At 46.1% G+C, this 13,978-nt stretch overlaps 2 protein-coding genes across 2 annotated transcripts in view; one reads left to right on the top strand and one right to left on the bottom strand.

The window, feature by feature from the left end:
• bcl9 (BCL9 transcription coactivator) overlaps window positions 1-4,597 on the top strand; it is a 28,352-nt gene extending 23,755 nt beyond the window's left edge. Inside the window, exons 8-10 of the mRNA XM_080477917.1 lie at window positions 35-2,216; window positions 2,672-2,944; window positions 3,074-4,597. Of these exons, the coding sequence (XP_080334043.1) occupies window positions 35-2,216; window positions 2,672-2,944; window positions 3,074-4,113 (3,495 nt within the window). The 3' untranslated portion in view covers window positions 4,114-4,597. The remainder of the gene's footprint in view (window positions 1-34; window positions 2,217-2,671; window positions 2,945-3,073) is intronic.
• Window positions 4,598-5,815: 1,218 nt separating this feature from the next.
• On the bottom strand, window positions 5,816-12,909 carry acp6 (acid phosphatase 6, lysophosphatidic). Its single transcript, XM_080479042.1, has 11 exons — window positions 12,775-12,909; window positions 11,232-11,457; window positions 11,019-11,147; window positions 10,004-10,134; window positions 9,747-9,826; window positions 9,576-9,663; window positions 9,272-9,404; window positions 8,490-8,590; window positions 7,624-7,716; window positions 7,374-7,539; window positions 5,816-7,283 (listed from the first exon to the last, which is right to left on the bottom strand). The coding sequence occupies exons 2-11, from the start codon at window positions 11,448-11,450 to the stop codon at window positions 7,149-7,151; spliced, it is 1,275 nt and encodes a 424-aa protein (XP_080335168.1). The 5' UTR covers window positions 11,451-11,457; window positions 12,775-12,909; the 3' UTR covers window positions 5,816-7,148.
• Window positions 12,910-13,978: the final 1,069 nt, after the last annotated feature.

The following is a 13,978-nucleotide window of genomic DNA, read 5'->3' as shown; positions in this document are numbered from 1 at the left end:
CTGTTTCTGCATCTCATTTTTTCTTTTTTTAAAGAACAATGCAGCAAACGTCCTTCGAAATGACTCCAAACCTCCCCAGCAAACCCCGTCCCATGCCCAAGATCAAAGCCACCAGCCTGGATCCAAGCCGTCCTTAACTGGCATGACAGAGGCAGCCCCTCCACAGCCTTCAAGTCAAGGCAGCCAAACTAGTGTTCTTCCACAAGAAGGATCAACCTCTGCAGGCATGGAATCCAAAAATATTCCCGGAAGCAGCCCAAGTAACACTGCAGCCCCAGTTGACCAGGCCCCTGTCACCCAACCTGAGGCAGGCCTCAACCCTCCAACAACAGTTGAAGGAGGGCAGGGTGGAGGTTCTGGTGGAGCAGGTCTGACGCCGCAACAGCAGCAACAGCAGCAGCAGCTGGCCCAGGAGTTGTTAAACATGGAGGCTAACACAGAGGGTCTGTCCCAAGAACAGCTGGAACATCGGCAGCGCTCCCTGCAGACCTTGCGGGATATTCAGCGTATGCTCTTCCCCGATGACCGTGATGCCCCACCACCTGGACCCCCTCAGGCCCATGGTGGACCGCATGATGGAGGTCCTGACGGTGCAGCCCGGAGGGCTGAACAAGGTCCTCTACAGGCTATGATAGCACAGTCTCAGAGCCTGGGACCACCCGGTGGACCAGGGGGACCCCGTCCACAAGGCCCCCCATTTGGCCCGCCGCATGGTCCCCGGGATATGCCTCCATTTCCTCAAGATGAGATGGTGCCCCATATGGGAGGTCCAGGTGGCTGTGGGGATGGAGACCAGATGACCCCAGAACAGGTTGCTTGGTTGAAGCTACAGCAGGAGTTTTATGAAGAGAAAAGAAAAAAGCAAGAAATGCAACACCGACCACTTCCACCAGATATGATGATGCATCCCCACGGTCCACGCGGAATGATGCGAGGACCCCCTCCTCCATACCAGATGGGCCCAGGAGAGATGTGGGGAGGACCAGGTGGTCCACCAGACCACTACCAGGAGCGTATGGGCATGGGACCTGGCCCCAGAGGGATGCCCCCCCACATGCAGAGGATGCCTGGGTTTTCTGGTATGATGAACCCTGAAATGGAGGGTCCCCCAAGACCTGGAATGGGCTGGCCTGATGACATGCCTCCCCGCATGGGAGAAGCACGGGGTTTCCCTGGAGGACCTGGGGGAATGTTTCCCGGTCCTGGAGCTCGTGGTGAGCGTTTTCCAAATCCTCAGTCAGTCCAAGAAGCAATGTTTCACCAAGGAATGGGTGGAGAAAAGGGCCTCCCTCCTGGGATGATGATGGACATGCAAAGGATGATGGGACACCAAAGAGGTGGAATGGAACCTGGTAACGGTATGGGTATGTTTCCTAGAATGACTGGTGACGGTCCTATGAGTCCATCCTCTAGGCTTCAAGGAATGGGAGGCAGAGAAATGGGGCCTGAGTTTGGCATGGGGCCCGGCCCTGGACCGGGACCTCATATACACCCCTCAAAACTACGAGATCCCCCCATGAATTTGAGTCCTGATGAGATTATGAGAATGAGAGGAGGTGGGGGACCTCCAATGGAGAACATGGGTCCACAGGGCCGACCCATGCAGGGCCCTCCCTTTCCTGAGCAGGCACAGTCAGGAGACTTTCCCATGGGGCCTGGACGACCCTTCCCTGGAGGACCTGCAGGGATGAGGGGTCCACATGTTGACCCTGCCTTTGGTCCAGAGCACAGATCCACACCTACAGGAGGTAATGGCCGTATCAACCATCTCCCCACTGCAGGTGGTCCTGCACAAGGTCAGAGAGGCCGCAAGCCAGCAGATTTGAATGTCCAAGCAGGAGGGGGGAACTCTCCCAGCGTTAACCCACTTAAGTCCCCTCCTTTGAGGCAAGTACAGTCCCCTATGATGGGCTCTCCTTCTGGAAATCTTAAATCCCCTCAAACACCGTCCCAGCTGGCTGGCATGCTCACTGGTCCCACAGGCCCCAATGCCCCTCCAGCTCCACCAACGTCTGCACCCATGAAGTCTCCCCACTCCATGATGGGATCAGCAGGTGCCTCCCCTGTTCATATGAGGTCCCCTTCGCTTCCTAACCCGTCTCCAGGCTGGGCTTCTTCACCAAAGCCACCCATGCAGAGTCCGGGAGTACCCCCTCAGGGCGGCAAGCCTCCTCTCAGTATCACCTCACCAAACATGATGGGGGGGATGGAGCCAGGTATGTATTTTCTCCTAAGTTACTATCAGAAAACTGCAACTTAAAAAAAACAACAGCAAAATGCATACATTTATTATATTCTGTCACTAATACCAGTGCATTTTACTGTTACATCTAAATGTTGCTTTAACTGCTTGTCTTTAATCCCTTAAACAGATCTAGTGCATAAAATAAAATAGATGTAATGTGTGGGCTCTATCTTTTCAATTGCATCAGTCTTACTAGTGACCACATCTGTATGAGGGGTGGGGTAGAGTGGGTTATAGTCCAGTGGCTCCCTCTTCTGGTCATTTCTTTTATGAGCCTTATTATCAAGATGAGCCTCAGTTGCTATCCCTCACTCTAAACATCTTGCTATTGTTCGTATGATCACATACAATATAGTCAAGAAAATGAGTACTTTATTTTAATGCATTTTATTCTTTCCTTGTCCTTAAATTTGCTATACTCTTTAGGTGGAAATGGTCCCCCCTCAGCTCCTCCCTCATCAGGAGCTCCATCTGGCTCTATGTCCCTCTCAGGCAACGTTCCGTCTGGCAGTCCGTACACCATACCCCCCGAACCAACACTATCCCAGAATCCCCTCTCAATCATGATGTCACGCATGTCCAAGTTTGCAATGCCCAGCTCCACTCCACTTTACCATGATGCCATAAAGACTGTTGCCAGCTCTGATGATGACTCGCCTCCAGCTCGCTCCCCTAACCTGCCTTCAGTGAACAATAATGGTAAGAAATCTGAAAGAAAGAAAAACCCTTTATGTAGTAGCTTCATTTCTGAAGATCAGCTGCCTCATTTTCACTTGTAGCTATTTTATTCAGTTTCACAATAATTATAGAATTCATTTTGCTCCACAGGTATGACATTGAATCACCAAGGCAACCCACGTATGATGGGGCCTGGAAACGCTGGACCCATGCCTGCCCTCAGCCCTCTGGGTATGAATCCTATGGGATCCCAGCCTCTTTCCCATGGCATGCCGCCACAAATGCCCTCTCCAAATGCCCCTAATATGGGCCCAGGCATGATGCCTCATGGCATGATGATACCACCAAATCCTCAAGACCCCGGTATGGCAAACCCTCAAATGATGCCCCAGGGACGCATGGGTTACCCTCATCGAAGCCAGGGATACCCCCTCACCCAGTCTCCATCCCAGCAAGGCCCTTTCTCTCCGCACAATGGTCCCGGTCCTCAAGGTTTTCCTGGCCATCCGATGGGCTTCCAGGGAGAGGGTGGACCAATGGGAGGACGAATGGGGAACATGCCTCATGGCGGTGGGGGTGATGGGGGGATGTGCAAACCCAACACCCCTGGTGGGCCAGAGTTCAACAACATGCAAGGTGGATTTACTGATGCAGACCTTCATGAGGTGATGCGGCCGGGAGCTTCAGGCATTCCTGAATTTGACCTGTCCAGAATAATCCCGTCAGAGAAGCCTAGTCAGACTCTTTCTTACTTTCCCAGAGGTGGAGGAGACAACCCTGGTGGAAAACCATCACACCCCTCTGGCTTTCCCATGCAGGGCATGATGGGTGATGGTCCACCAAGGATGGGGATGCCCATGCAAGGGATGGGGGGGATGTCAGGGGGGCCAGGTGGGGGAATGGGCCCTCAGGACATGCCAATGGGCAACCCGGGTCACAATTCAATGCGGCCCCCAGGATTCATGGGTCAAGGCATGATGGGCCCTCAGCACCGGATGATGTCCCCTGGGGGTCCTGGAGGGATGATGCAGGGGAGACAAATGGCCCACCCTGGCCCTGGTGGTTCACCTAACATGATGATGTCACTGCAGGGCATGGGTGGCCCCCCGCAGCAGACAATGATGATGGGGGGTCAAATGAGGCCACGTGACATGGACATGGGCTTCAGTCCAGGCCCTGGAATGTTCTAATCCAGCAGAAACCTTGTATCTAGAATGTTCTTGGACTATATGTACGAATGGAGTAAAGACCATGGGATATGGAGAGTATTCAGGAGACTGATGGACCCAAGTAAAGGAGGTATAATATGACCGTGTGGATTTACCCAGAAAATGAACAGAATGGAGCTAACCAGTCACCTGGTGATGTCCTGTGGGAACTATTCCAAAGGGAATTCAGACAGGCCCAGATTGGAGTACCTTTGCCACAAGAACATTTCATTTTGACTCATGAACTTCAGAATGTATGGGATTGTTGTGCATCAATTTCGCAGAACTGTTGGTGTTTGTTTTTTTGACGATGACTATAAAGATGACTTCGACATCAAAGAGGAATCAACCTAACAAAAAGTCAGCGTGGAGATGCTACAGTATGTCTACTTTTTTCAAATTAAAAAAAAAAACAAAACAAATTTGTCACGAAGGTGGTATGGAACAAGAGAAAGGAAGAATTTGTGCTTTGTGAAGACTTTAGTGGAAATCCATCTTGTCTCTCGCTCCATCATTTTGACTGTTTCTGTACAGTATATACATGAGAGTGTGTTTGCGTGCCTGACAGATTGTATGTTTGTGTGGTTGGTATGTATGTATGTATGTATGTATGTATGTGTCTGTATGTATAGGCATTCTATCAGTGACCTCTCAACTCCTCTTACCCCACTTTCATTGGGGGAGGACTGCCCCCTAAAATACTGTACTGTTTACCATTGGTGGGCTATTCAAATTTTAGTCTATTTTAATTTCCTTTGTAACTCCAGTGTATAACAAACCAAACTATGACCTCATTAAGATAATAGTATTATTAAAAAAGCACAAACATGGACCATCTGCAGAAAGCGTCTTCTTTCTCTGTTTTTACCATTGAGAGCAACACATTAAGTGTTCGGATCCTGGCAGCTTTGCAGCACCACGATAATCTCCAGTCCATTTCAAGTCATGGATGATATTTGACTCTGTGCTCCAAAACTTTCAGGACTCAACTTTCGCCAGCGTGAATAATATTGCTACTACCCAGATGTGCTATGTGTGTTCTTCTTGTTCCTGTTGTGTTCCTGTTTTGTTTTGACTCTCTTGTTGACTCTGGGTAATAATCATTCCCACAGCAATAATCTCCCCCCTACGATGGTCAGCAGAATGGGACAGGAGTGGCCCAAAGCCGCAGCAGGTATGCCAGGTATTATAGAAATAGAGCTAGGTAGATCTGGTAAAAAAAAAAAAAATTTAGTGTGGCAGGTGCGGTGTCCAGAGTGAGACACACGGAAATGTAAACACGTACTGCTTACCATCCAGTTGACTTCCTCTCTTTTCTCTATTGTATAAGCTTGTCATGTGTTTCTCCATTGGCTTTGGTGCAGAATAGCCTACCAGGGCTGTGGTGATGGACTACAAATAAAAGATATTGTTTTGGTATATACATGTTGTCTATGGAGTGTGTGCGTGCATGCATGTGCCCCCCCCCCCCTCGCCGCCGCCAGGGCTCCACGATTCACGTCAAGTCAGTAATGTGGTGCAGGTGGAGTCTTTTGTCATTCTATATTCTAAACCCGACCCGAGGTTTTAAGTTCTACTTCAAAGTAGGTGCACGCATGATATGGCCTTTAAATACCTGTGTTGTGAAAAGCGACTTCAGCGATGGGGGCAGTAAGACAAGCTTTAGTGAAATTAGCAAAACGTTGATTTTAAAATGGTTTAATTCTCATCAATCCAAACCCTGTCTTCACATTTGATGCAGCAGGTCAGGAACTATTCCTACTGACGAGATACATGGTGTGTTATTGTAACACAGAGACATTCAGGTCTATACAAGAAGCATGAATTCATGCAGACTGTGGACGTACAACACCAACAAATCCTCATAAGAAAGGCAATGTTTCCATCCAAAAGCGTACTGTAGCAGAATTACTCCTGATGTAGAATTACGTGAATTCTGAGTCGTTATGAAGACGTTCATACGCTGATACTGAATCTACTTGCTGCAAACCTAGGCCTTAGATATTCTATTCAGTACATGAAACTCATAGTATTCCCCTGAGGAATGAAATGATTACTTTAGATAATATGGTTGTGAACCCAACCAATTTGGCAGAATAATTGCATCAGCAATCGGATACATTCATTGATTCCTTATTGTCCAGCCTTGAAGTAGTCCATGTATCGGAGCAGGATTAGTATTCTGTAATGCTTTCAGTTTATGAGGAAAAGGCTGATAATAATGCTCATCTTGTTAACAACTATGAAAAAGAGTAAAACCAACACTGAATTTCTTGTATAGGGTACATCTGGTATATATCATGAGACAAACCTGTTAAAAAAATAATAATTAAAAATCACAAACAAAAGCCACAGTTTTATCTATATGGACCAACATTGCTATTATTTAAAACATATTCATGCAGTGTCTTGATAAATACCCACTCCAATAAATAGTCTCAATAAATGCACAACTTCCTTACATGTCAGTGCTTTTACTAAATATAGAATCCAGCTGTTTTTAAACTATGGAGACTTTTGAGAAATGATGCGGTGCATTCATGTGGTATTTTTGGTGTCATAAAGGAAACAACTTTAAAATATGACAAAAACAGGTGTGCACGCTCACACCTGGGTTAACAATCACGTGAAATCGGGTGCACAATACGTAATAAAAGAAATCGAGCTTAATTCATCTTGATTACCATGAGAGGACGAAGACAGACGTTCCCAACCTGAGGGGTGGGGTTGTCATATTTAGACTTACACATGTTGAAAACTCACATTTAAAACGTTTTCCAGAAAATGAGGCAGACCTGGGAAACGTCCAATTGCTTCTGTATGTTGGTGAGAGTGGTTATGTCTGTTAATGTTTGGCTTCACTGTAATGTTTTAACAAGTCAGTATTCTGAGAAGGTCCAAGAAAAAAACAGGTTGGGAACCAGTGCACCGAATGACTGTAAGGAAACTAAAAAGATTGAGTGTGAGCTGAGGATGGAGTAAACCATGATGTGTGCCCGGTTGGGTTTGTGGAGGTTTCAGGGTTCAGCCAAGCCGTCTGTGCCGTTACAAAGCGACTGGTAGTGCTCCGAGGTCAGGGAGTACGACGAGAGCATCTGTTTGAACTCCTGCAGGGGGCAGTAGATTCCACTACAACCTGGCAGGAGTTGATCCTACGGGAACAGAAGCAACTTGAGTCAAACAGAAACAGAAAACACTTGAAAGCTTGTGCTGTGCCGACGCCTCCTCTCCCCTCCCCTCACCTGGCCAATGTACGACACCTTCACGAAGGACTCGTTGGTCTGTCGGTGTTGGTGCAGCTCCAGCGTGAGATCAGCTGCATACGGTGGCCATCTCATGTCAAAGATCCCCAGAGCCATCAGACAGGGAATCAGAGTGGTGTCATGTGCAGAGTACAAAAACAGCTTCCTGTTTTGAGAGGGGAAAAATTACAGTTTGGAAGCAGTTCGAGTTTATGTAAGAAATGGGTGTTACCATAGTGAGGGGTCCAACCTGTCGGGCTCTGACGAAGTGCCCTGGACTTTCTCCTCTATGTTAGTCATCATCATGTGCAGGAGCGGTCCGACACACAGCTGCAGGTTCTGCCTGTCAGAGACACAAAACAGAGACGGACAGTCAGGGGAGGCCTCTTAATGAGGAGTACAAAATAAATGTGGATGGTTGAATACTGGCACGCACTATAAGTGCAATCGTTTTTTAGTATAATGAGACTCGGTTTGACTCTGTGTTTTTGTTTCATCACAATAAGTCACAAATGTAATGTTTGTAGACAATTGTAGTCCTCACTGTCCACAGAACAAGGAATGTATTTCATGTGTGTAAATATTTTGAGATGCCGTTTCCACATAAATCTGTATTGAAAGAACTTTAAGCAAGACAGTGCATACCTCTTCCTCCCTGTAGGGGGCAGTGTTGTGAAAACAGCGATGCGAAATGTGTCCATAATTTTTGAGTGCGAGACAAAATCATAAGGTTACTTAATTCAAAAGATTTTTGAAATTCGAGAACATGAAATTTCGGCCTTTTTTGAAATATATTTTTAGAAATGAGAGTAATGATCAACTTTCTATACAGCTAAAAGTCCCACATTTAACTTTAAGATGATCTCTGAGGCAACACAAAGAACATTAACATTCTTCTTTGTCCAAATATGTACCTTACTTATCTGTGAGTGTGTGTTTCATATCTCATATCAGAATTTTCCAAACAGTGTGCAAACTCGACTGGGTTCATATGTTTGGAAATGTGACCAAAGTCGTTGCTTCATCTGCCGTCAGCGCCACGGCACGTCAGTCACACTGAAAACAGAAGCGGGAATAGAGTTCTCCTCTGCTCTGGTGACTTCAGTCTGATCTCACCTCTTGCTGGGTTCATACACATGGCACATCATGTCCACAGCCCTCTGCTCCACTTTCTCTCTCCAGCTGTCCAGCGCTGGTGGGCAGGGCAGGCCGTGCGTCTGGAAAAGACAAAAGAATTAATTAGAATCCAACAACAATTGTTGTTCACTGGAATTGATCTTTTACACGAGGTCACATAAAGTTACATAATTCTTGTTAGGAAGGGCGCGAGTATGAAGCTGGTGAGAATAAAAACAGGATGGGGGACAAGAGTTATCTTGTGTTGGCTCCAGTGTGCACATCTGCAGGGGAAGTTTCAATATTAAGAAAAGTTCATTACTGTGTACATTTGTACTCCTCACATGCAAAATGAGAAGTCTCAAGCATTTCAATTTTAACACCCAAAAATAAATAAAACCGACCTTCTGAAATGATCTAATATTCGGTAAAAAAGATAAAAGTCAAAGTTGGCTGAGATCTTCTAAATCATGTATAATCAATTAATTATAAAAAAGCTTCACTATTTTGGGGAATTGAACTTTTCCACTGGATTACATTTGTTGAGATGTCCCGTTATGCAGCGGACAACAAGCAGACAGCGACTGTGACTTCCTGATGTAGAAGCCCTGACCAACTTGTAGAAACTCTGGAGACGCGTGACGATTTCGGTTAGAAAGTTCCGCCCTGCATGACCTGCAGCTGTGGTCCACCCCGAGGGCGTTCCAACAGCCCGACGTATTCTGATAGCTTGTGGCGAGACCTAACGAGAAGTCGCAGGAATGTCGACGTGGCCGTGTCACCTCTCTGGCGACCATGTCGTCCCTAATGAGGATGAAGTCGACGCGCTGGTGAGCGGCGATCCCGAGTGCACTCTGGATGCTCTGCAGGTCTGCTGCGATGTCTGGCAGAGTGGACGACTCTGCCCAGCGGTGGCTGCAAAGAACACACAGCGTGTCAGCCGCAGAGCGCACACACACACACACACACCAAGACAAGCTGTCAGAGGCATCTCGGTTTGCCGTTTTCGCACAGCACATTATTCAGGATTCCACTTCTGGGTAGCGGGTGATGAAGATGGGCCTCCAGTTTTTTTTTTTTACATACCTGCCAACGAGTTTGAGCAGCTTGCATCCGTGATAGTTAGGATACAGGATTTCGGATTCTCCCGTGGTTGTTAGGATAGGGACCGTTTCTTTATGCGGAACAGAAAATCGCATAAGCGGATGAGAAGGGATGAGACAAAGAACACAAAGCACACATGCATCTCTGCTCTACCTGTTTGTTTCTGATGGAAGAGCCCAGCTACCAGGCACTTGGCAGATTCAATGGTCCTCACAATGTTAGTGGAGCGCACGCTAAAAATGGAAAACCAAAAAAAAAAAATAGGTCATGGAAGGAAGCCAACTTTAAAGTAGTAAAGCATTTAAGACTCCTATCTTTTGTGCTGCACTCACAGAGACAATCTATCAAAACAGCAGTGGGCAGGAGAAGTGTTTGTGTTCATGGTAACCGTCATGGTGTGCACTACTCACTAGACCTCCGCCGGGCTGAAAGTGGAGCTGAGGAAAGCGTTGTCCTCGACGTATCGCCTCCTCAGCATCTTGCCCAGCTCATACAGCTGCTGCATGCCGACCGTGGTCAGCTGACCGGGGAATGTGCCACCCTGCCAACAGCAACAAGGGGATCAGGTCGCACTCAAAGATGTGGCCAGCAGACGCACACCTGCGGTCGCGTACAGGAGTCCGGGCTGAATGTGGTACAAGCATGGCGGGAGTCCATACGGTGGGATTTCTAAGGTAATCCAGTGTGGTTAAACCTCTTGAGGAGAGCAGCAGCTTTGCTCAGCGCGAGAAAACACAGCGGCAGGCAGAGAGGACGTCGTGTCTCACTTGGAAACTGGACATGTGGCTCAGCCGCGTTCCAAAGACGAAGGGAGACGATTGAACCCGCTTCAGTGATACATGTAATGACTCATTTCAGCCACTAGAGGGGGAGAAGCTAATTATGTTGATGAATCTTGAGAGTGGGGTACTTTCTGAATCCACGGGGTGCTTCACATTTACCGAGTCTACAAAAAGCACAAAATAACACACCTCCATCCCACACAGGCGACTTTACAAACACATAAAACAACAGGCCTTTATCACAGCAGATATTAGATTGTCATGACAGGAAAAGCAAAACAACATTAAGGATGATGACTGTTTTTCATTATCGTCTCAGTAGGAGACAGAGTAAAAGATGTCAAACAGCCGACTGTCAGCGCAGGCACAACATCATCGTGTTGATAATCATGTTCATGCTTTTCTTGTAATCATTTATATTATGATCTGCAACAAAGCAAGGCTACCGGTTTGTTTTTGTTGTTGATTTTTGGGGGTGGGATGGGGTAGTGGTGTGGAGGGGGGGTGGGGGTGGTCTTAATTTCATCATTGAAGACTCCTTTGCGACACATTTATTATTTCCCACAGTGTGACAAGCACCTGAATTTGCTTCTTCCACTCGTTCCTTGTTTGCCCGGCGTCACCACAAGCAACACCTACTCACCGTCAGGATGTTTTTCCGATAGCTTTCCTCCACAGGCGCCGGGGGCTGGGGTCCACCCTGCAGGTCTGTGACTACGTAGTTGATGTGTGTGTGCGGCGGAGGATCCAGGAGGGTCGGCAGCCACTGGGCCTGTGATGGAAAGAAGGCATCCAGACGAGGAATCACAGCACTGTTGTTGACAGACACTGTGTAAGACGGCGAGAGAACCTTTACCTCCATCACATCGGGGATGGACTTCAGCGGCGTTCGAGCGCCATGCCGGAACAAGACCTGGACCAGCTTCAGTTTGTAGGGAGAGGTGGCGTTTGTGTCGGCAGGCGTGCAATGGGGGCCGACCTGGTCTGGTTCGACCTTCTGCTGCGACCACAGCAACGAGCCAAAGGCAATCGACACGGACCCAAACAAACCTGCTTTGCTCCAAAGTTTCCTCATGGCTGAGCTGTGGACAAAACACACAAGCTGGTCAGAGAGAGAGGGAGTGTGTGTGTGTGTGTGTGTGGGGGGGGGGGGTGGGGGGGGTGGGGGGGGGGGGGGGGGGTCCAGTGAGAATTGTAACCATTTCTTTAAACAGATAAACTTGTGAAATCAATGTAATTTTGGTCTGTTTTACTCTTTCCAACAGATTTATATCACATTTGAATAGCATGTAGTTTAGTTTTGTAAAACTGACTCTCAACAGTCGGTCTTTAACAGCCTGAGAGTTGAAAGTCTGACAATGACTTAAAAATAAAAAGTATGTCGCAATGTGAAAAGCCTTTCACCGACATTCAATCAAAAAAGAAAATTACAAAGGTAAGTTACACCTTCACACATTTTTACGATGGCACTGAGAAACACTCCCCATGCAGACTTGTAGCAGCGCCGTAGTAAGGTTGAATCTAATGATTAATTTAGGCACATGTTTATTTTATTGAAGAGGGGGATCGTGCACTGAAAAAGTCATGAGTCCTGGGATGAACTGGTAAGAAGTAGTATTACAGGTTTACATGCCATCTGTACCTTCAGGAAACAAACAGGTGAAGACAAAACTGTATCATCCAGCAGGTGTGAAGCAGAAAGTTTCCAAACTGAGAGTGTGGCCTGTGAGCTTTGTAAAACTGCAGGATCATCTCTGACCTATTTCTTACCAAATCCCATTCACTGTGGCTTTTCTACAACCAAACACTAAGCCTCCTGTGAAGCATCACTATTTCAATCGCTCAGATATTTACCAATATTTGATCTCGCAATAAGATATTAAAATCCCCCCAAAGTGTCACGATTTCTTTGAAACCTTACTAATGAAAAATCATGTTTACAAGCTTCCAAATGCTTCTCCCGACTCCACACATCCCATCTACAAGTTTGTGTTTCTGTAGACATGCGTAGACATGCTTGGGAAGAATTATTGGCTTTCTAGGTTTAGCTTACCAAAATAAAACCCAACGCAAATAAAATAAATGGACATACATTTTAAACAGAGAGCATATCTATTGTTTAACTGTGTTAATAAAACTTAACATTCAAAAAAACGAAACAGTGGTGATGATGAGGGTGGATGAAGCAAGCAGATTTCGATATTTATCCAAATTTGCATTGAGAAGTTTTATAAGTGAAGGGCGACTCGTCCACGTGAAGCGGGAGCATAAACTCTCCAGGGGGCGTTACGTTTCATCATTAAACACCCAGTATAGTTTCATTCGAACAGTCCCCAGTGCAGCGACATTAAAACGCGGATGATAACCTTATAAGTTGTCCAAATGTTCGAGCTGCTTACCTTTAAAACTGGAGGATAAATGAAGACGAGTCCCTCGGTGGAAAACACAGTGAATGACAGTTTCACCGTCATTCGGTAACTCTTGCTACCGGTACGAGCCGAAGGACATGTTGGGACTTGTAGGCCAGAAGATGCAATTTTGAAACGGGAGCGGACACGGAGCCGGATAAAAATAAAACTACATCTCCCAGCAGGCTTTGCAGGGGTGCGCGTTTCTTCTTCCTCTTAACGACGTAAACAGACGAAGTGCGTCAAAGTGCGCTGCTGTCCCCGACTGGGGAAAAGGGGTACCTTCATGTCTCGACTTGATTGAACATTACAAGCAGGTAATCCGATTATATGTGCGATTTACAAATAATTACTGAATGACTAATGGACGGTAACTGTAGGAAAAGGCTTAATTCGATCCAAACCAGTACGTCTACTTAATGCAAATATTGTTTGAACATGTTTACCTGTCTTTCTATTATTTCCATTCATTGCTCACACTTCTCCCATTTAAATCTATTTAGTTTTACGAGACACGATTATTTGGTGTTTCAGGATTATATTTTAACTATCATTATACAAATAATTTGTATAATTGATTTCATGCTGGATAATTACTTTCGTACTGTACGTAATTAAAAATGGTTAATTAATACAATTATATGTGTTTATGTTTTTGAATTTCTCATATCATTGAGTGTTTTACTCTTAATATTTAATAAGTTTCGCTTCAGTGAACACTTGAAGTGTTTTTCTTGACTGTAATGCGGTTCTTCCACTTGATTTGATCGCGTTGATCATTTGACTTATGAATCCCAAACAGAGCTTTGCAATAAAACAACAATCAAGAGCCCATGATAGATTCAAAACGCAACCCTGAAGGACAATCTCCACATGCATTCTCCTCTTATCGAGACAACTTTATTACAGGAGCACTGCAGGGAATCGCAAGTCTCTCAAAACATAACATGTTGACTTTGTTTGACCCGTGGGTATTTTACCAAGACAGGGAAGCAGTTTATTGAACAGCAATATGAAGTCATCATCCCAACTATGCTCAAAATAGAAACAACTGTTGTTGGTAGTTTCCATTTCCATTTCAGTTTTTCAGCGAGTGACAGATCAGATTGGATGGCAGCATTCAGCTCCTTGGCAGAGACACCCAGACAGCCTTTGTTTGTGTAAATATTGCTCATCTTCCACAATCTGTCTCCAA

This window comes from Lipophrys pholis (assembly GCF_963383615.2).
Source record: "Lipophrys pholis genome assembly, chromosome: 13".
NCBI classification, from domain to species: domain Eukaryota; kingdom Metazoa; phylum Chordata; class Actinopteri; order Blenniiformes; family Blenniidae; genus Lipophrys; species Lipophrys pholis.
This window is presented reverse-complemented; position numbering and strand designations above follow the sequence as displayed.